This window comes from Protomyctophum parallelum (genome assembly GCF_964188405.1).
Source record: "Protomyctophum parallelum genome assembly, chromosome: 11".
NCBI classification, from domain to species: Eukaryota; Metazoa; Chordata; class Actinopteri; order Myctophiformes; family Myctophidae; genus Protomyctophum; species Protomyctophum parallelum.
Window position 1 is genome coordinate 7057777 of NC_139707.1, and position 23014 is coordinate 7080790.

At 48.8% G+C, this 23014-nt stretch overlaps 1 protein-coding gene across 1 annotated transcript in view; it reads left to right on the top strand.

The window, feature by feature from the left end:
- Window positions 1-20662, top strand: part of man1a2 (mannosidase, alpha, class 1A, member 2) — a gene marked incomplete at its 5' end in the record, with an annotated part of 30803 nt that extends 10141 nt beyond the window's left edge. Inside the window, 5 exons of the mRNA XM_083776127.1 lie at window positions 6840-6955; window positions 8609-8828; window positions 12160-12332; window positions 18715-18830; window positions 20480-20662. Of these exons, the coding sequence (XP_083632253.1) occupies window positions 6840-6955; window positions 8609-8828; window positions 12160-12332; window positions 18715-18830; window positions 20480-20615 (761 nt within the window). The 3' untranslated portion in view covers window positions 20616-20662. The remainder of the gene's footprint in view (window positions 1-6839; window positions 6956-8608; window positions 8829-12159; window positions 12333-18714; window positions 18831-20479) is intronic.
- Between the last annotated feature and the right edge of the window lie 2352 nt (window positions 20663-23014).

A 23014-nucleotide genomic window follows, 5' to 3' on the forward strand; every position in this document is an offset into this window, starting at 1 on the left:
TTTTTCGACCGCGATCATGGATTTAAAACAACGCCACGTCAGACTTCCTGGTCCTTCATTGCCATCCCCAGCTCCTGCTTATATACTGCTGATGCATGTGTCCCTAGCGTTGGAACGACAGCTTTCCATACCTCTGGTCTGCTTTGAGGCAGGAAGCTTTCCATACCTCTGGTCTGCTTTGAGGCAGGAAGCTTTCCATACCTCTGGTCTGCTTTGAGGCAGGAAGCTTTCCATACCTCTGGTCTGCTTTGAGGCTCCAGACTCCAGAGAAGAAGGGAAGATATAACCTCACGATCAGCTCTGTAGCAGCTAGTGGCCACAGCAGACAGAGTGTTTGTAAAAAAGTGAAAGGTTGGCTGGAACCGACCCGGCCCCTGGGCGCGTTCCTAGGGCTCTGGATGTTCCGGGGACCCCCACACGGTAACTCTGTCATTTCTCCGCTGTCATTTCTCCGCTCACTTCACACGGGTGTGATTTTAATGTTTGTTCAGCCAACACAAACATTAGTTTAGTTTAGTTCATTTGTCATTGTGCTAGCGCCCCTCAGAAACAGTTAGAATCCAAACATTAGTTTAGTTCATTGTCATTGTGCTAGCGCCCCTCAGAAACAGTTAGAATCCAAACATTAGTTTAGTTCATTGTCATTGTGCTAGCGCCCCTCAGAAACAGTTAGAATCCAGAGATAAGAGGTTTCCTCCAGACCCCGACAGTGAGGATATGGTGTGAACACAGCAGCTCCCAGACTCCCCGTGGGCTCACACTTAACTGGATCTGAAATGCTCCGTTTTTCATCTCTCTCGCTCATTTAGAATGTTTCCCCTCTCTCTCTCTGTGTCTCTGTGTCTCTCTCTCTCTCTCTCTCTCTCTCTCTCTCTCTGTCTCTGTGTGTGTGTGTGTGTGTCTCTCTCTCTCTCTCTCTCTCTCTCTCTCTCCATCTCTCTCACTCATTATCTCTCTGTGTCTCTGTGTCTCTCTGTCTCTCTCTCTCTCTCTCTCTGTGTGTGTGTGTGTGTCTCTCTCTCTCTCTCTCTCTCTCTCTCTCTCTCTCTCTCTCTCTCCATCTCTCTCACTCATTATCTCTCTGTGTCATTGTTTTTCTCTTCCCCGTCTCGCTAGCTCACTCTCTCACTCTGTCTTAATGTCTCTTGAGCCAAGCTTAATCACTCACACACACACACACACACACACACACACACACACACACACACGGCTCAATGTCAATTTTCTCAAATATACTGTACTGGTCTCTTTCAAAAACATGCACGTCCGCACAGGCACACACTGCCCTATCTCTGCTCTCCCAAAGGTTATCTGTGAAGTCTCTCCCTCTCCCCCTCTCCCCCCCCCCCCCCCTCTCTCTCTCTCTCATCTCTCTCTCTCTCTCTCCTCTCTCTCTCTCTCTCTCTCTCTCTCTCTCTCTCTCTCTCTCTCTCTCTCTCTCTCTCTCTCTCTCTCTCTCTCTCCATGAAGAATGATGAATAATTCACGGGCACTCATCATCTCTCTTGCTCGGCGTATCGCTCTGGGCATGTCTGTCAATCACACGCAGCTGTTGGCTGTTTTGGAAACGTCCCTTCGAGTAGTTGGAGTCGCACAGAGACTCCTCCCCTCACAGAGACTCCTCCCCTCACAGAGACTCCTCCCCTCACAGAGACTCCTCCCCTGCTCATTTGGAATCTATAATTAAGCATCGTTCAAGTCCCTAATTGTCCAGGATGTCAGACGCCACGCCGGCGACACAATCATTCATGCTTTTGTTGTAGGTGCTTATGGGTCTACTGGAGGGTTTCTATCAAGGAGCCTGGGCGCTGGAAGGTATTTATACCAGGGGGGGCTGAAGGGTAAAAGGGAAATTGCGGCCCGAGCGAAACTGAGTGAAACTGATGGAATATAATGCTTCTCATCAGCCGAGATATCATTTGTTACTTTCTAGCACAAGGGCAGAAAGAGAGCCTGGTGTGTTGTTGTACTTGTGGTACCAATCATTCATCATAACATAGAACACAATACAAGGGGGCACGGTGGCACAGTAGCTGTCGCCTCAAAGCTAGAAGGTCCTGGGTTCTAGTCCCACTGGGGACGCTGCTGGGGGCGTGTTCTCTCCTCCGCGTCATCAGTTTTCATTCCCGAGGTGGGGTTGGCAAAAGGGCCTTTGTGTGGCGTTTGCATGTCCTCTAGGGTAGGTATACCCTCACGAAAAACATGCAGTAATCCTGGTCTCTAAACTACCTCCCCCTGGCCAGCCGGGGCGCCTGATGAAAGGAACTGGTTGGAATAACGTGTTCCTTCCACGAAAATCTGGATACTTAGTAATTGTAATTGGGCCGTATGATGAAAATAAGAACATTATAATGGGTGTGTAAAACAGAAAATATAAAAGTTGCCACAGACACATTTTGTCCATGTACGATCCTTGATGACCCCTGGTGCAGAGTTAGACGGCTAGTATTATTTACCGCACCGCAACGGGACGAGAAAGCTGTACACTTTTGGCTGTGTGTGCGTCTGTGTGTGTGTGTGTGTGTGTGTGTGTGGCGTCGTAACACAACAGCAAGCATCTGCTAAGCACCACTACCGCTATGTGCTATGCTAAGCTAATGAGCCACAGGCTCAGCGTTAAATGGAACCCACTGGAGCTATGGTGCCGTTAGCTTCAGACATTATTGCTCGGGCTGCTGACTCTCAGCGTTGGCACTGCGCTCTGCGTTCAGGACCAACATCCCCGCCCATCCTGCAGTGTACAGCCATGAAACGGCCCTCGGCGGCACAGTTCGGTATCCGTGTAGCGGCCACCGTTTTCAGTGCGGCAAACGAGACGGAAAAACACAGCGTGAAACGAACCCAGGACCTCCTAGATGACAAAAAGAAAAAAAACACACATGCCATCTCCTGTTCACTTCCCTTATCTGTGTGACATACATACTGTAGGTGGCCACACTTTTTAGAAGACTGGAATTAGTTTGGAGTCTATTAAGAAGAGAAGTGAAAGTAAACACGGCTACTAATCTGAACCATTCAATCTTTAGCCCAGTATAAGTTTCATATCAATCCATTATTCATTCAGCACACTCTGGACAGATCTAAGCAACCATAGGACGTCCACGAGATGTGTACAACTTTACCTCTAGTGGCCTGCGGATCTTTCCATAACATCCACCACCTTTGCCCCCCCCCCCCCCCCCCCCGGATTCTACATTTACAGGATGCGATGTTAATGGAAAATACGTTCCTTTCTAACCTTTGTCGCCGATCCCTCCCCCAGCGGCGGTATACCGCGGTGCTTGTTGGCTTGTGTGTGTGGCATCAGATTCCCGTCCGTCCGTCTGTCGCGTGCTCAGACATCTATCATTTATACCGCAACACCGCCACTTATAACCTTAGCAGGTCATCATTTTCTCAGCCGTATTGCCAAGGGTATCGGAAACCTGCGGTGAGTGAGTGTGTGTGTGTGTGTGTGTGTGTGTGTGTGTGTGTGTGTGTGTGTGTGTGTGGGTGTGTGTGTGGGTGTGTGTGGGTGTGTGTGGGTGTCATGACTGACAGATGCTGCTGTGCACCAAACACACATGCATGATGAGCTTCTACTGCAACTCCTCCTGAAGTCTGCCTTCAGTGCAGGCTGTGCATGCACGCATGCTGAAGTCTGCCTTCAGTGCAGGCTGCGCATGCAAGCATGCTGAAGTCTGCCTTCAGTGCAGGCTGTGCATGCACGCATGCTGAAGTCTGCCTTCAGTGCAGGCTGCGCATGCAAGCATGCTGAAGTCTGCCTTCAGTGCAGGCTGCACATGCAAGCATGCTGAAGTCTGCCTTCAGTGCAGGCTGCGCATGCAAGCATGCTGAAGTCTGCCTTCAGTGCAGGCTGCGCATGCAAGCATGCTGAAGTCTGCCTTCAGTGCAGGCTGCGCATGCAAGCATGCTGAAGTCTGCCTTCAGTGCAGGCTGCGCATGCAAGCATGCTGAAGTCTGCCTTCAGTGCAGGCTGCGCATGCAAGCATGCTGAAGTCTGCCTTCAGTGCAGGCTGCGCATGCAAGCATGCTGAAGTCTGCCTTCAGTGCAGGCTGCGCATGCAAGCATGCTGAAGTCTGCCTTCAGTGCAGGCTGCGCATGCAAGCATGCTGAAGTCTGCCTTCAGTGCAGGCTGCGCATGCAAGCATGCTGAAGTCTGCCTTCAGTGCAGGCTGCGCATGCAAGCATGCTGAAGTCTGCCTTCAGTGCAGGCTGTGCACGCACGCATGCTGAAGTCTGCCTTCAGTGCAGGCTGTGCACGCACGCATGCTGAAGTCTGCCTTCAGTGCAGGCTGCGCATGCACGCATGCTGAAGTCTGCCTTCAGTGCAGGCTGCGCATGCACGCATGCTGAAGTCTGCCTTCAGTGCAGGCTGCGCATGCACGCATGCGGTGGTGGAAAGCAGCTAATTACATTCACTTGCTGTGCTTACGTGCTGTACTTAATTGTACTAATCGTACTGCTGTACAATTTGTGACGTATTTGTACTTGAGCACTTCCAATTTCCAATACTTTTACTTCTACTTCTACTCTGCTACTACATCTCAGAGGCAAATATTGTACTGTTACTCCACTACAATTATTTGTATACTCAGTCTGCTGCCTCCTGCTGGCCAGACTTGAGTAGTGAAGTGACAATACAAATCTGCAGGCCAATTAGGCTGGAACCCAGGCTAGGGGAGGAAGACAACCACAGAGTATTATGGAGCGTTCAGTGTTGTTTTTGGCAGAATTTTAGTCATAGTCTCTTCAATAGTATTCATTTAGTTTCAGTCACATTGTAGTCACCTGGAATGTTTTAGTGTTAGTCTAGATTTAGTCGACTAAATATCATAAGATTTTAGTCGACTAAATCTACAGTAGATTTAGTCGAGTAAAATATATTTTGGCGGGCCTATTTTCAGCATGCAACCAAGTGTAAAATGACCGGATCTCTTGTCCACTAGTCCCTTCGTCTAGTTTTATTTGTAGACGAAATTGTCAGTATATTTAGTTTTAGTCGTCATAGCTGAGTTTTCATTTAGTTTCCATTTAGTTTCATCAGTGAAAAAAGGTAGTCGACGAACAATTTTCGTCTTAGTTTAGTCGACGAAATCAACACTGTTCTCTCGTCGGTGCAAGCATGTACATTTGCGTGTTTGCGTGTGCACCTATTGTACCCCTCACGTCACATGTGCTATTACAGTATGTGTGGCTGAGCGCTGGCAGCATGAGATTACAGTATTACAGTATATGATCCGTTATTACAGTATGTGTGGCTGAGCGCTGGCAGCATGAGATTCTCAATATGATGACGATCCGTTGAGACAGAATAAAGTTAGAGCAAAATGAAAGTTGGAGAGGTGTGTGTGTGTGTGTGTGTGTGTGTGGGGGGGGCATTGGGGTGTAAACAAAACTCAGATCAAACACCAAGCAACACGAGTATGGATGGTTTTGTTTTGATGCCATTCGTCTCTGCCAGGGAGAGCATGAATAATTCACTCTGCCCATTTTCTCTCTCTCTCTCCACCCTCTCTCTCTTTCACACCCGCTCTGTCATGTCTGTCTGTCTGTCTCTCTCTCCACTCTGTCTCTCTCTGCACCCTCTCTCTGTCCTGTCTGTCTGTCTGTCTGCCTCTCTCTGTCCTGTCTGTCTGTCTGTCTGCCTCTCTCTCTCTCTGTCCTGCCCCCCTCTCTCTCTCTCTCTCTCATCTCTCCTCTCTCTCTCTCTCTCTCTCTCTCTCTCTCTCTCTCTCTCTCTCTCTCTCTCTCTCTCTCTCTCTCTCTCTGTGTCTCTCCACCACTAGCCTCGGAAACCCAGACGTTTTTACTTCCAGAGAGAGTCTGGACAGAGTCCACTTCAATTCGGCATAGAGCAGCGCAAACGTCCATCACTCTCTGCTGATTTCTGATCGTCTGCACCTTTGTTAAATTGACGCACACACGTACACACACACACACACACACACACACACACACACACACACACACACACACACACACACACACACACGTACACACACACACACACACACACACACACACACACACACACACACACACACACACACGTACACACACACACACACACTCCACCGTAGAAAGCAAAGGTGGACCCAAGGCTACTCCACCACAGAGTAGACCACACACCCGGTGGGCGGCCTGGGGGACAGCTTCTATGAGTAACTCTCTCTCTCTCTCTCTCTCTCTGTGTGTCTCTGTGTCTCTCCACCACAGACCACACGTCGGTGGGCGGCCTGGGGGACAGCTTCTATGAGTAACTCTCTCTCTGTGTGTCTCGGTGTCTCTCCACCACAGACCACACGTCGGTGGGCGGCCTGGGGGACAGCTTCTATGAGTAACTCTCTCTCTCTCTCTCTGTGTGTCTCGGTGTCTCTCCACCACAGACCACACGTCGGTGGGCGGCCTGCTTCTATGAGTAACTCTCTCTCTCTCTCTCTCTCTCTGTGTGTCTCGGTGTCTCTCCACCACAGACCACACGTCGGTGGGCGGCCTGGGGGACAGCTTCTATGAGTAACTCTCTCTCTCTCTCTCTGTGTGTCTCGGTGTCTCTCCACCACAGACCACACGTCGGTGGGCGGCCTGGGGGACAGCTTCTATGAGTAACTCTCTCTCTCTCTCTCTCTCTCTGTGTGTCTCGGTGTCTCTCCACCACAGACCACACGTCGGTGGGCGGCCTGGGGGACAGCTTCTATGAGTAACTCTCTCTCTCTCTCTCTGTGTGTCTCGGTGTCTCTCCACCACAGACCACACGTCGGTGGGCGGCCTGGGGGACAGCTTCTATGAGTAACTCTCTCTCTCTCTCTCTGTGTGTCTCGGTGTCTCTCCACCACAGACCACACGTCGGTGGGCGGCCTGGGGGACAGCTTCTATGAGTATCTGCTGAAGGCGTGGCTCATGTCCGACAAGACGGACACGGAGGCGCGCAAGACCTACGATGACGCCATCGAGGTGAGCTGTCCAATCACAGCCCCCCATGTTGTTGTCATGTGACTGCTTTACTCTCTCTGGTTTAATTAAAAACATTGTATTAAATGGTTCCTTCACACCATGGACGTCAGATGAGGAGCCGAGAGGCGGAGCTTTAACTCTCCAGGTTTGGTTTCTGTCAAGAGTTAAATTATTGATAAACATCTGCATCGGTTAATTTACAAGAAGTCTACACAATTAGAGAGAATGTAGAAGAATTATTATTTTGATCGTTTGCTTGTTATCTCTCCTATCACGTCAATACAGCATGGAATTGTGGACAAAATATTATCCAACGGCAACACAATTAAATATACCAAGTTTTGGGTTAGAGATGAGAGGCTAAATCTCATGGAATGGTGGTCTGTGAAGGGAATCTGTGCATGCTCAGGAAAACCATACACAAATGAGGCAAGACAATAATTCAGACTTAAGTTAACGGTATGGGTGTTTCACTCGAGTAAAGGAGCCAAACTCACATGACTGATCATTGCAATGGAGTTAGACTCACAGTAGAGCCACAAATGGTCACTGCTAGGGGTGTATCGATAATAGTAATTGCATCAAAAAATCTATTTTAATTTCAAGAATCGAAGTATATCGAAATGAAAACAGCAACATTGACTATCGTTTTCCAATCAATTTTTATCAATTTTCAGAAGAAAAAAATAAAAAGAGGGGTTTAATTACTTCATTTAAAATAATGTCAATGTATTTTAAATAGTTACTGTATCGATTTCAAATCATTGAATCGTATCGTAATCGCCATAATGAACCAATATAGTCCATGTATCATATTGTCAATATCGTGATACGTATCATATCGCTGTTAACCCATTCTGAACGGGCACCCATTTTGGTGTCGGCATCATGTTATGCTTTAGCTATTGAAAAATAGCAGATCTACAAGCTCATATCGCGCCACCGAGTGGCGCGATATGAGCTTGTAGGTCTGCTATTTTTGAAAAATCGAAGAACGACTGACATTTTTAGAATCTGATCTCAGGTCAGAATGGGTTCATCAGACCAGTGTGTGTCCAGTGGGAAACCTCGTATGAATCTGATCTCAGGTCAGAATGGGTTAAAATGTATCGTTACACCCCTAGCCACCGCCTTTCTAGCATTTTCTCCCACTACAGCCAAACCCCCCCCCCCCCCCCTCAAGACGTGAGCCGATAGGTTCAAGAAATGGGACAAAAGGAGTGTGACAGATGAGATCATCTCACAGGAAATGGCTGTACTGTAATGTATAGAGAAGAGTTACAAAGATACTCTTTTATAAATGGATATTTTTTAATGTTTACATCTACGAATTTCTAGGACGGGTCCATGACACAAATGAACATGAAAAGAGATGAAAACCAGTGGTTTAACCCATTCTGGGCGGGAACCCCCTTTTGGTGTTAGCATTATGTTATGCTTTAGCTATTGAAAAATAGCAGACCTACAAGCTCACGAGCTTGTAGGTCTGCTATTTTTGAAAAATCGAAGAACGGCTGACATAGAAACATAGCTTTTTCAGAAAACTGTCAGGATGTAGAAGACCTTTTTAGAATCTGATCTCAGGTGAAAGTGGGTTAAAGCATGCTCCCCCCTCCCTCCCACCCACCCACCCCCCCCCCCCCCCCCCCTCAGGCCATCGAGCGCCATCTGATCCGCAAGTCGAACGGCGGCCTGACGTTCATCGGCGAGTGGAAGAACGGCCACCTGGAGCGGAAGATGGGTCACCTGACCTGCTTCGCCGGCGGCATGTTCGCCCTGGGCGCAGACGGCTCGCCCGACGACAAGGCTGGACACTGGCTGCAGCTGGGAGCCGAGATCGCACACACCTGCCACGAGTCCTACGACAGGACAGGTGTGTGACACGCACACACACACACACACACACACACACTATACACCTGCCACGAGTCCTAAAAGACAGGTAAAATGTACATGCTCACGTGCACAGAAAACACCCCGTGATACCCCGTCATACTCTGTCCAACACTTCATGTCAGACATGTCCCCCCCACCCCCCCCCCCCCCCCCCTCTGATATCGCTGCTGTCGGGATGAAACCCCAAGTCAAATTATTGTTTTTTGTTTTTTTTTTAAGATATTTTTTTGCGGCTTACGCCTTTTATTGATTTTTTTTTTAAGGGACAGATAGTAGGCTGACAGGAAACGGGAGAGAGATGGGGGGATGACATGCGGTAAAGGCCGTGTCGGGTTCGGGAGTCGAACCCGCGGCACACCGCGACTGGATCACCAGTCCGGTGCCCAGACCGTTACGCTACGGCCTGGGCCAAATTATTGTTAAACATATGCATTACTTAATTTACAAGATGTCTATAAGCAATTAGAGAATGCATCTGTTTTAGGGAGATTTAGTATAATCTAGTGTCAGTGTTTATGGACCCATAAGGTTTCCCCCCCCGACAGGGGCCGTGTAAATGTTGACCACTCACACCTATCTGGGATTATTACAAAACTCATAGTGGTCCCATGTCACCTTGAGAAACGTGTGTGTGTGTGTGTGTGTGTGTGTGTGTGTGTGTGTGTGTGTGTGTGTGTGTGTGTGTGTGTGTGTGTGTGTGTGTGTGTGTGTGTGTGTGTGTGTGTGTGTGTGTGTGTGTGTGTGTGTGTGTGTGTGTGTGTGTGTGTGTGTGTGTGTGTGTGTGTGTGTGTGTGTGTGTGTGTGTATGCACGTGTGCTCGCGCTATAGGGGGTTCTAGTAAGCTTGAGTTAACCCCCAGCTCACCCTCCGAAATATAAACGAGTACAGGTTTCCACAGCAACCGAGAGAGAGAGCATGGAATTTGACAGTGACGTTGAACAAGGTTATCCTCTTGTCGTTGCACTTTAATGAGGTGGCACAAAAGTGTGTGTGTGTGCTCGATACAACACCGCACATATTGTACGACATGCAAGTGAATGCACGTGTCTGTGTGTGTGTGTGTGTGTGTGCACGTGTATGCTTTAATTCCTTTACTTAAACCCCCCATATAAGGTTGATCCGCGGAGTCCCTCAGGGAGCTACGCTGGTTGTATTTTCTGTTGTTGTTTGGAAAGCTTTGCTGAAAATAGCCCCCATCTTCTATTTTCACGTTGATATTTCCCAAGCTGCTACTTTCAGCCAATGCGGTTCCCCACAGTCTGGATGCTGTGATGTTTATGCATGCCCCCCCCCCCCCCCCCCCCCCCACGCATCACTGTACCGTAGTGTAGCATAGCCCCTCATCATGCCTATCAGGCTTAATTTGCAGAAAAGCCCCAGTGGCTGCTAGACGCCAGCAAAGCCTGAGAAAAACCAAACCACAAACACACTATAACATAACAGGATAATTCACAGCAGTCTGCGCCAACTGAACTCCCCTTTACCTCTGTCTCTCTCTCCCTCCCTATCTCTCTCTCTCTCTCTCTCCCTATCTCTCTCTCTCTCTCCCTCTCCCTCCCTATCTCTCTCTCTCTCTCCCTCTCCCTCCCTATCTCTCTCTCTCTCCCTATCTCTCTCTCTCTCTCTCCCTATCTCTCTCTCCCTCCCTCTCCCTCCCTATCTCTCTCTCTCTCCCTATCTCTCTCTCTCTCTCCCTCCCTCTCTCCCTCCCTCTCTCCCTCCCTATCTCTCTCCCTATCTCTCCCTCTCTCCCTCCCTCCCTCCCTCCCTCTCCCTCCCTATCTCTCTCTCTCTCCCCCTCCCCCTCCCACATACCCCCCCTCCTTTGTTTTCTCTTACATCTCTTCTGCGCCGCTGCAACTGTTAATCTTTAGTTATATATATTTTTTTGTTTCATACATTATAATGTCACTGTATAAATGTGTTTCCTTTTTGTATGTTCTGTGTAGAGCATTGCATTTGCCTTGTTGTTGTTGTTGTTGAACTGTGCTAGCCATGGGGGTCTTCAAAAGGGGTCCTCATAGTTAGTATCGAGGTGTCTGAAAATTCACATTAACATTAACACAGATGACAGACATTGCTGTCAAACATGTCTATGAAGGCAACTATGAAATCAAAATCAAAACATGATGTTGTACATTTCAACATGTAGTGGTAAATGGTAAATGGTGCATTTATATAGCGCCTTTATCCAAGGCGCTTTACAGAGATTGTGCATTACATTCACCCATTCATACACCGATGGCAGCGGAAACCATGCAAGGCACCAACTAGCACATCGGGAGCAATTAGGGGTTCAGTGTCTTGCTCAAGGACACTTCGACAGTAACTGTGGGGGAGACCGGGTTCGAACTGGCAACCTTACGGTTACCATCCAGGCACTCTACCCCTGAGCCACCGCCGGGGGGGGGGGGGGGGGGGGGGGGGGGGTCCTGCTTCATCTCTCTCATCTAAGGGGGTCCTTGACCATACAAATGTGCTTTACCAGTGGTCCTTGAGGGGGTTCCAGGTGGTCCCCAGCTACTGTATGTAGAGTTGATAACCAAATGGACCCATTTGTGGAACTCTCTAGATGCATCGCTAAAGTCCTCATTATCCTTATTGGCCGATATTCAAGAAACATCTAAAGCAATGTCTTATTTCTTCCTCGCTGTAGTCTACATGATTTAGTACAAGAAGTCTGCACAGTTTGGGCTACAGAATGCAGCCTGATTTAATGTAGAATGTAGAATTGTTCATTTGATCATCGTTTTCCTGTTATTTCTCCTAACCCATTCTGACCGGGCACCCATTTTGGTGTTGGCATCATGTTGTGCTTTAGCTATTGAAAAATAGCAGATCTACAAGCTCATATCGCGCCCCCGAGTGGCGCGATACGAGCTTGTAGGTCTGCTATTTTTTGAAAAATCGAAGACACTTTTAGAATCTGATCTCAGGTCAGAATGGGTTAATAATGAAACTGTCAGGATGTAATAGACATTTCTAGAATCTGATCTCAGGTCAGAATGGGCTAATGGTGCCAACATCAACAACGGCATGGAAATGTGGACAGAATTATTATTCAACGACACCAAAATATTCTTTATTTTTGGGTTTGAGAGGCTAAATGTCATCAAATGGTGGTCCAACCATGGCTCAAATTCAGAATAAATAAATAATGTGCCTTGGTATGAAAATGGTTGAAAACCACTGTGTAAAACTCTCCCTCCCTCTATTCTCTCTGTTTCCACACAGTGCTGAAGCTGGGTCACAGTGCTGAAGCTGTGTAAAAACTCTCCCTCCCTGTATTATCTCTTGTTTCCACACAGTGCTGAAGCTGGGTCCGGAGGCCTTCAAGTTCGACAGTGGCCTGGAGGCGGTGGCGGTGCGTCAGAACGAGAAGTACTACATCCTGCGTCCGGAGGTCATCGAGACCTACTGGTACATGTGGAGGTTCACCCACGACCCCAAGTACCGCCAGTGGGGCTGGGAGGCAGCGCAGGTCAGTACCACTACCACGCCATTCTATAGCGTAAGTCAGGAGAGCTCTCTCTGACCGGGGCTCTGTGAGATCCACATTGCAGCCACTCTGTTCCCGTGAGATCCACGTGATTTCATTTGTTTATTTTTCTATAACCTTCATTTAAGCAGGCAAGTCATTAAGTCTTATTTACAAATGGTGGTTCCTGGCAAACGCAGGCCCTCTTGAGGGAGAAGGTTCTAAAAACAAAACAAAGATATGTCAAGGTTAATGGTAGATAACTGTGTCAGGCAATACAACAACCCAATGAAAGACCTAATAAAAGAATATATACACACACTGGCACACATACCAGTGTTTCCACATATGAGACTGTGCTGAACCTGGGATTGGTCAACACCTTAATTAATCACCTCATTATGAGACCCATCAAGTCTACATTTAAAACTGAACACGGGTTTCTCCAGAGAGCCTGGATCAAGTAGGGGTTGTTGTAAAACAAACAACGTTAGAACAGGGCAGCAGCTAGACAGGGTTTGCGTGTCATAGCCTGCATTCAGTGACAGAAGCGTCAGTCATGGTGCGACAACGCAAGCATATTTACATGAGCACGGTCCCGTTAATTTGTTGCGCGTGTGCTCGTTAACATGCACGCCCGTGACTCACCAGACCTGGATTCTGTTTAGCTTTTTTGTTACGCTTGCGCCCCTCTTGAGCAGACCTGGAGGAGACCTGTGTTGATCCAGGCCCTCTTGAGCAGACCCGGAGGAGACCTGTGTTGATCCAGGCCCTCTTGAGCAGACCCGGAGGAGACCTGTGTTGATCCAGGCCCTCTTGAGCAGACCTGGAGGAGACCTGTGTTGATCCAGGCCCTCTTGAGCAGACCTGGAGGAGACCTGTGTTGATCCAGGCCCTCTTGAGCAGACCTGGAGGAGACCTGTGTTGATCCAGGCCCTCTTGAGCAGACCTGGAGGAGACCTGTGTTGATCCAGGCCCTCTTGAGCAGACCTGGAGGAGACCTGTGTTGATCCAGGCCCTCTTGAGCAGACCTGGAGGAGACCTGTGTTGATCCAGGCCCTCTTGAGCAGACCTGGAGGAGACCTGTGTTGATCCAGGCCCTCTTGAGCAGACCCGGAGGAGACCTGTGTTGATCCAGGCCCTCTTGAGCAGACCTGGAGGAGACCTGTGTTGATCCAGGCCCTCTTGAGCAGACCTGGAGGAGACCTGTGTTGATCCAGGCCCTCTTGAGCAGACCTGGAGGAGACCTGTGTTGATCCAGGCCCTCTTGAGCAGACCTGGAGGAGACCTGTGTTGATCCAGGCCCTCTTGAGCAGACCTGGAGGAGACCTGTGTTGATCCAGGCCCTCTTGAGCAGACCTGGAGGAGACCTGTGTTGATCCAGGCCCTCTTGAGCAGACCTGGAGGAGACCTGTGTTGATCCAGGCCCTCTTGAGCAGACCTGGAGGAGACCTGTGTTGATCCAGGCCCTCTTGAGCAGACCTGGAGGAGACCTGTGTTGATCCAGGCCCTCTTGAGCAGACCTGGAGGAGACCTGTGTTGATCCAGGCCCTCTTGAGCAGACCTGGAGGAGACCTGTGTTGATCCAGGCCCTCTTGAGCAGACCTGGAGGAGACCTGTGTTGATCCAGGCCCTCTTGAGCAGACCTGGAGGAGACCTGTGTTGATCCAGGCCCTCTTGAGCAGACCTGGAGGAGACCTGTGTTGATCCAGGCCGTCTTGAGCAGACCTGGAGGAGACCTGTGTTGATCCAGGCCCTCTTGAGCAGACCTGGAGGAGACCTGTGTTGATCCAGGCCCTCTTGAGCAGACCTGGAGGAGACCTGTGTTGATCCAGGCAACAACGCCTGTGTTCTTCGCTTCACGTTTGCAAGGCCCTTTATTCTGTTTGGACAAAGTCGCCATCGTCCACTTGACTCATCGGATATTAGATGAATACAACTGACTGACTGAGTGACTGAGTGTCTCTCTCAGTGGCGTGCAGAGACAATTAGAGGGGCAGGTGCTCAAGTGAAAAAAAGGGCACCTTGTGCAGCGCATTTTGGGGCGGGAACCCATTTTGGTGCTTTAGCTATTGAAAAATAGCAGATCTACAAGCGCTACGAGCTTGTAGGTCTGCTATTTTTCTTTAATCGAAGAACCACTGACATAGAAACATATCTTTAGATTGTGGGGGCCTAAATAATATAGTAGAAGCGTTTTTTTTTATCAAGATTAAAAAAAAGAAAAAAGCAAAATTGCCAAAAGGGCAGGGGGTGCTCTAGCACCCCCTAGTGTATCTGTGCACGCCACTGTTCTCTCTCTCTCTGTCTCTCTCTCTCTCAGTGTCTCTCTCTCTCTGCCTGTAATAAGGCATTACATCACTCTCGGGCAGAAAGTACAAAACTGTTTCGGGAAGTAAAAAAAAGACAAAGCAAAAAGGAACCTGTGTTCCAATAAATAATGCATCCAATGCAGTTATTATTTCGATTCGAGCGTTTGCCAATACAATACCCGCAGACACACCCGAAACCAAACAGAAATGGCTAAATGAGCTAATTCCACCACCACAGTAAGGGGCATTAATGTATGAAAAGGACGTTGAATTATGCAGATTGCAAAGGTTTGTGCCCAGCAGCAGCGATAAAACGGCTTCGTGGTCACCTTTCTAATAAGAGGGGGTTGGCTGTGTTTATGATAATGTTAGTGTTTTTCCTATTAATAGCAGAGAGGTCTGCTGAAGGTGAAGGACTGTAGCTCCAACGCACATTAGCGCCGCTGCCCCTCACGACCCTCTCTAACCGCCCGCCGCGCGCCCATCGTCTCCACTCTGATTCATTACAGGCCGAGAGGAGCACCGCTTGGCGCTTATTATTAAGCCATTCTGACCTGAGATCAGATTCATACGAGGTTTCACTGGACACACGCTGGTCTGACGAACCCATTCTGACCTGAGATCAGATTAAAAAAATGTCAGTCGTTCTTCGATTTTTTTCCAAAAATAGCAGACCTACAAGCTCGTATCGCGCCACTCGGTGGCGCGATATGAGCTTGTAGATCTGCTATTTTTCAATAGCTAAAGCACGACATGATGCCGACACCAAAATGGGTGCCCGTTCAGAATGGGTTAAGCATCGGTTCTCAAAACGTTTTCGTGCTGAGGATCCCCAAATTGATACCGATCTATAAATGCACCAAGTCTCTCTGTGTGTGCGTACTGTACGTACTGTACAAGTGTATATAAGTCTGTAATAAACCAACTTCATTCGACACACACGTGTTCCACAGTCACCACCACAGGGAGTGCAGTCAGTGCCCGGTGTCGAGTCCGTCGGATAGCCGGTTGACCAGAATCAGCACAAAAGCCTCTGCCCGGGCTCTGTCTGGGACCTGATCACCCCTCTATATCTCCATATATGGAGCTGGCCTGTTCTGACATCAGAATAGTGGTTCTGACATGACATCTGCATAGACTCCATATTTGGGCAAAAAAGGGACACAGACATTATTAACTGGGTGGGGCTTCATGCAAATTACAACTTGCATCGTTCCAAGTAGGCCAGTTGCCCAAACAACAGGCACCGCTCTAATAGTGTATTTCAATCACAGACCCCCCATCTGAAAATGTTTTGTACCAGGGAACCCCCAGAAGAGGAGATTAACCCATTCTGACCTGAGATCAGATTCATACGAGGTTTCCACTGGACACACACTGGTCTGATTAACCCATTCTGACCTGAGATCAGATTCTAAAAATGTCAGTCGTTCTTCGATTCTTCAAAAATAGCAGACCTACAAGCTCGTATCTCGCCACTCGGTGGCGCGATATGAGCTTGTAGATCTGCTATTTTTCAATAGCTAAAGCATAACATGATGCCGACACCAAAATGGGTGCCCGGTCAGAATGGATTAAGGTAAAAATCACACCCGTGTGAAGTGAGGGGCGCTCTTGTCATCGTACAAATCTACTTCATATTTGGCGGACATTTGATCTAATCTTCTCCTGTGTCATTTTCAATGGCAAATATTGATACGTGTATAGAGCGGCGCAGTCCCTCGATCCCCCTTTCAGAACAACAAACGGCCCAGGAAATGCAATGCAATGCATTCTGACCATAGGACTTTCTTTAAAGTATTTATTTAAAGACGGTTACGCCGCGGACAAAGCCAACTCGGATCGTGACAAATCATGACAATGAAACACAATATTTTGGGCCGATCAAATCATTAGAAAGAAGAAATTAAAGGCAGGAGACAACACTATTTGTTTCGTTTTTCTTCTTATAAATTATTTGATCGGCCCAAAACATTGTGTTCATTGTCATGATTTGTCACGATCCGAGTTGGCTTTGTCCGCGGCGTAACCGTCTTTAAATAAATACTTATGGTCAGAATGCATTGCATTTCATTTCCTGGGCCGTTCGTTGTTCTGAAAGGGGGAGGGACTGCGCCGCTCTATAGCTGTATAGGGGGAAAAAAAGTTTTAAAAGTTTCCAAACATTTTCAAACGGCTCACATCTCTCAGAAGCGAGGCTAGCCAACCAGCCTTTAGTCTCCATAATGTCTATCAGAAGCGTTTTTTGTGTGTGTCTGTGTGTGCAGACAGCCTTCCTTTTTGTTTTCCATTATTTAATGTGCTGACCATAGAAAAGTACCAAACGGATCAAAAGCTGCCGGTTGATTTTCGCCTCGGGCCGTCTCTGAGGAAGCAGAGATATATAAAACACCTAATCAGGCTGTCTGTCTGCTTCTTTATTCTGCTGCCTCGCCAGTCACATGCCTTGATCTGCTACCATTTTCAAAAATATGAGTTGATTGGAGGTGAATCTGGCTTTCAATCTCTCTGTTCCTCTCTCTCTCTCTCTCTCTCTCTCTCTCTCTCTCTTCTCCCTGTGTGTCTGGGGGGACGGGGGGGGGGGGGACGGGGGGGCGAAGGCTGGTGGGGGACGAAGAGATGCCGGAAGACACCGAAAAACTGAGCGAGGCCTTGTTGTGATACCCTGGTTAAATACTGCGACTACATTCCTCTCTCACATGCACGTACACACTAGGGCTGACCTCGATTAGTCGAATAGTCGACTAATCGATCGGAACGGGTCTCAGTCGACTGACCACCTCTTTTTTTTTTTGCCCCAAAAAATTGTATATAAAAATACAATATTTACAAAAATATACAAAAATATTGTATTATTCCACTAGGTCTGTGGGGGACATAAACACATTTGAACATTCTGACTGTTCAAATCTCCAATGTGCATGTGGAGTGTGTCTGCCTGTGTGGCAATGTGCCACTGCCTGTGACTTGAATCGCACAGTGCGCTGGCCTGATAGACTCCAGAATCTCAATCTCACCTGCTGTGCTCAATCTGGCTAATGACAAGCCTCTCAGTTGTTAAAAAAAAAGATTTGAACAGTCAGAATGTTCAAATGTGTTTATGTCCCCCACAGACCTAGTGGAATAATACAATATTTTTGTATATTTTTGTAAATATTGTATTTTTATATACAATTTTTTTGCTTAGTCGACTATTAGTCGACTAACAGCAAATTTATTCATCTATCAGTCGACTATACAAATCCTTAGTCGGGGACAGCCCTAGTACACACACACACACACACACACACACACACACACACACACACACACACACACACACACACACACACACTCCTCCTGGTGGCTGTCCCTCTGTGTGTGTGTGACCAGGTGGCTGTCAGCACAAGGACTTTTGTGGGGCTCCTGTTGTTTCCTGTTTTCATGGACCGCTGCTTTGTCCTCTGCAGTGTCCCACACGCGCATGCACGTGCGCGCATGCGCACACACACACACACACACACACCTGTACACATGTTTTTCTACCTCAGGAGCCCCCGATGAAGACCTTTGTTTTAAGAAAGTCAGTTTTCCTCCATTTTGACTTTGACTGATTTAACTAGATTCATTTTCCACATCACAAATGAGTTGACAGATGTTTCGGCTGTCCAGCCTTCATCAGTGTCAACTCACCCACTGATCTTAACCCATTCTGAACGGGCACCCATTTTGGTGTTAGCATCATGTCGTGCTTTAGCTATTGAAAAATAGCAGATCTACAAGCTCATATCGCGCCACCGAGTGGCGCGATACGAGCTTGTAGGTCTGCTATTTTTGAAAAATCGAAGAACGACTGACATTTTTATAGAATCTGATCTCAGGTCAGAATGGGTTAATCAGACCAGTGTGTGTCCAGTGGAAAACCTCGTATGAATCTGATCTCGGGTCAGAATGGGTTAATGGATGGAGAGCACACCAGAAGTCAGAGCACGGTGGTTACAAGAAATGTTATCCATGATGGAAGTAACGATAACATTCCGATTCTCACGTCTCTCTCTCTGTCTCTCTCCCTCTCTGTGTGTCTCCCCCTGCAGGCCATAGACAAGTACTGCAGGGTGAGCGGCGGTTTCTCGGGCGTGAAGGACGTCTACTCGTCCAACCCGACCTACGACGACGTGCAGCAGAGCTTCTTCCTGGCCGAGACGCTCAAGTAAGTGGAGCTTGTTGTTGTAGATCAGATGGCCAGAATGTATATGGGAGCCACTTAATATGTGTTTTGTAAAAGGCCTATTCATAGTTTGGATTTTCGGTGGTGAGGTGACCACCGTTCTGGTGGTGAGGTGACCACCGTTCTGGTGGCGAGGTGACCACCGTTCTGGTGGCGAGGTGACCACCGTTCTGGTGGTGAGGTGACCACCGCTCTGGTGGCGAGGTGACCACCGCTCTGGTGGTGAGGTGACCACCGTTCTGGTGGTGAGGTGACCACCGCTCTGGTGGCGAGGTGACCACCGCTCTGGTGGCGAGGTGACCACCGTTCTGGTGGCGAGGTGACCACCGTTCTGGTGGTGAGGTGACCACCGCTCTGGTGGTGAGGTGACCACCGAAGCGGTGGTTTGGATGTCGCTGCTCATGCAGTGTTGTTTTCGTCGACTAAAACTAAGACGAAATTTTTTCGTCGACTACCTTTTTTCACTGGTGGAAACTAAATGAAAACAAGCTAAGTAACTAAAATACACTGACAATTTCGTCAACAAATAAAAACTAGACTAAAATGTTAGGAAGGGACTAGTGGACAAGAGATCCAGTATAAGTCATTTTACACTTGGTTTCATGCTGAAAATAGCAGATATACAAGCTCACAACGCGTCGCAGCGTTGTGAGCTTGTAGATCGGCTTTTTTGTAAAAACAGCCATTAACTGTTACTTTTCAATTTCATAAAATAGTAGCAGATCGAAAGGCTCAAATACCACAAAATATCTACCATTTATCATTTCTGATTGGGTGGGCATCATTTTTAGAGTAATTTAAAGCCGACAGGGGGCTGATGGAAATGGGGTTACTTACTGTTGGTCAAAGGAGGAGAAAATGGATAGATATACTGATATGATGATAGCATCGTTTAGCAGGACGTGTCACGTCAGGACGAATACCCAATATATTGGTCCTGACAGGCTAGAAGCGGCCCGGTCCACACTGCAGCTGATAGGCTGAGAGGTTGGTCCACACTGCAGCTGATAGGCTGAGAGGTTGGTCCACACTGCAGCTGATAGGCTGAGAGGTTGGTCACTGTGGTCAGGAGATCAAACAAACACTAGTTAGCCCCTGACTCACCCATGTGGACCCAGAGGTAACAGGGTTACACTCTGGTTCCCTCTGCTGGCGGCTTCGTGAAAGGATTTCACTTATTAGTCTTAACCCTGTAGCACCCAGCGTTGCAATACTACAACATATTAATTAATTTATTATTATTTTCTTTTTCACCTAAACGTCATCATTGGTGTTCATTGCAATGCCATTGGTCATGATATTTGCATATAAATAGATTTAGTCGACTAAAATTGTATGATATTTAGTCGACTAAAACTAGACTAACACTAAAACATTCCAGGTAAAATGTGACTAAAACTAAATGAAAACACTGGTCTCCAGCCTCTCTTGAAGTCTAATCCTCCTGCACCCTCCCTCCCTCCCCTCCCCTCCATCCCCTCCCCTCCCCTCCCCTCCCCTCCCCTCCCCTCCCCTCCCCTCCCCTCCCCTCCATCCCCTCCCCTCCCCTCCCCTCCCCTCCCCTCCCCTCCCCTCCCCTCCCCTCCCCTCCCCTCTCCTCTCCTCCCCTCCCCTCCATCCCTCCATCCCAGGTATCTGTACCTGCTGTTCTCCAGCGACGACCTGATGCCGTTGGAGAGCTGGGTGTTCAACACGGAGGCTCACCCTCTGCCCGTTCTTCACCTGGGAAACATCACCCTGCCGGGCAGCCAGCCGGACCAACAGTAGACCCACTGACCCACTGGCTGGCCGGCTGACCGGATGGATGCCAGCCGGACGGACGAGCAGTAGACCCACTGACCCACCCACCCACCCACCCACCGACTGGCTGACCGGATGGATGCCAGCCGGACCAGCAGTAGACCCACTGACCCACCCACTGACCCACCCACCGACTGGCTGACCGGATGGATGCCAGGCGACCACCCGGACCAGCAGTAGACCCACTGACCCACCTACTGACTGACCGACTGACTGACTGACTGACTGACTGACTGACTGACTGACTGGCTGCCGGCCCAGCGGTAGACCCACTGATCGACTGACCTGCCCATTGACCCTTCCACCCACTGACTGACGCACACACACACACACACACACACACACACAGGCCCCTTTTCCACCGGGGTTGAACTGGTTCAGTTCAGTTATTGTTTTTTTCTTATCCCATCTAATATTGAACCAGTTCAGAGCGTTTACTTTACACTGAAAAAGGAATTGGTTTCAGAACCCTAAAAGGTTGGTTTTGGAACTGGAACCAAAAAACAATCTGATAGAAATTAATGCACGCGTTCCGTGACAGCACCAAGAATCTACACTGAGTATAGCACACGGAACCAGTTTCTACAACCAAAGTTGTTTTGGTGGAAAAAGGACCGCGCGTGCGCACACACACACACACAGACACACACACACACACACACACACACACACACACACACACACACACACACACACACACACACACAGACACACACACACATACACACACACACACACACACACACACACACACACACACACACACACACACAGACACACACACACACACACACACACACACACACACACACACACACACACACACACACACACACACACAGACACACACACACACACACACACACACACACACACACACACACACAGACACACACACACATACACACACACACACACACACACACACACACACACATACACACACACACACACACACACACACACACACACACACACACACACACACACACACACACACACACACACACACACACACACACACACAGACAGACAGGCACATAGACACAGACAGACAGTCGGAAGGAGTCGGAGAGGGGGACCTCCTCCAGAACTATCAGGGCGAGCTGCCCCCCAACCCCCCCCCCCCCCCCCCCCCCAGACCACACTGGACTATATTTTACATAACGGCTCCAAAAAGAAACTCCACCGGGAAAAAAAAAAGAAAGGACACATTTTAAGGATGGTCGCCTCCACCAGGATCACAGACAGAGAGGGGACAGGCAGTCGGCCAGTGATGAAGGGGAGGGACCACTTGTGTAGGGAGGGGGGGGGGGGGGGGTGGGAGGGGCTAGTCCCCTGCCCCGCCCCCCCAAATACCACTGTAGAGGGACACGGACGTCACTCTACAACTTTATCTCTGTGTCTGCCTATCTTCCCCTCGCTCTTTTCACCATTCTCTCTCTATATCTCTGTCTCTCTCTCTCTCTCTGCGTATATTTGAAGGACGGCAGGTTGGGTTTCTCGGTGTCAACGTCGTGATTGGCTGGGATCGATTGTGAAGACTTTATTGTGTTCAGTTCGTTGAACCCCTCACAGCGCTGAAGGACCGACCTCCAATCAGGACCATTGTTTGTTTGGTTGAGGTCATAGTTTTTTTTATTACTTGTCATTGAAACTTTTTCCGTTTGTTTTTTGGAGACGAGGACAGGTGGGTGGGGGGGGGGGGGGGTGTTTACTAAAACGCTGTTCCCGTGTGGACATACAGACGGACGGGCGGGCGGGCGTACGGACTCTCTCGGAGAGACGTCGCTGTGGGTTTTGGTCAAGGAACACAAGGGACAAAAAGACACTCGTTGAAGGAAATGACAGGATTGCACTGACCAGGAGGACGGTGTGGTTGAAGGGACTGACCAGGAGGACGGTGTGGTTGAAGGGACTGACCAGGAGGACGGTGTGGTTGAAGGGACTGACCAGGAGGACGGTGTGGTTGAAGGGACTGACCAGGAGGACGGTGTGGTTGACCAGGAGGACTGTGTGGTTGACCAGGAGGACTGTGTGGTTGACCAGGAGGACGGTGTGGTTGACCAGGAGGGTCATAGCCGGTGTCTTTTTTTGTTAAGCCAGATTCATACCTAGTCGCGTGGCCGGTGGTTGTGTTGTGCTTGCTCGCTAAAAATAGCCAATCTACAAGCCCGCACCGCATCACATTCGTGACCCGTTGCGAGCTTGTAGATCTATTTATCGCAGGCAACGCCCAGTGTGCAACTCGAGTACAAGATCAGGCTTTAGTTTAGCCGGAGAGGGAAAGGAAGCCACAGGACCCCCTCCCCCCTTAAAGAAATAAAATAAGAGATGGACGGATGTATAAATGGAATAATAACAAC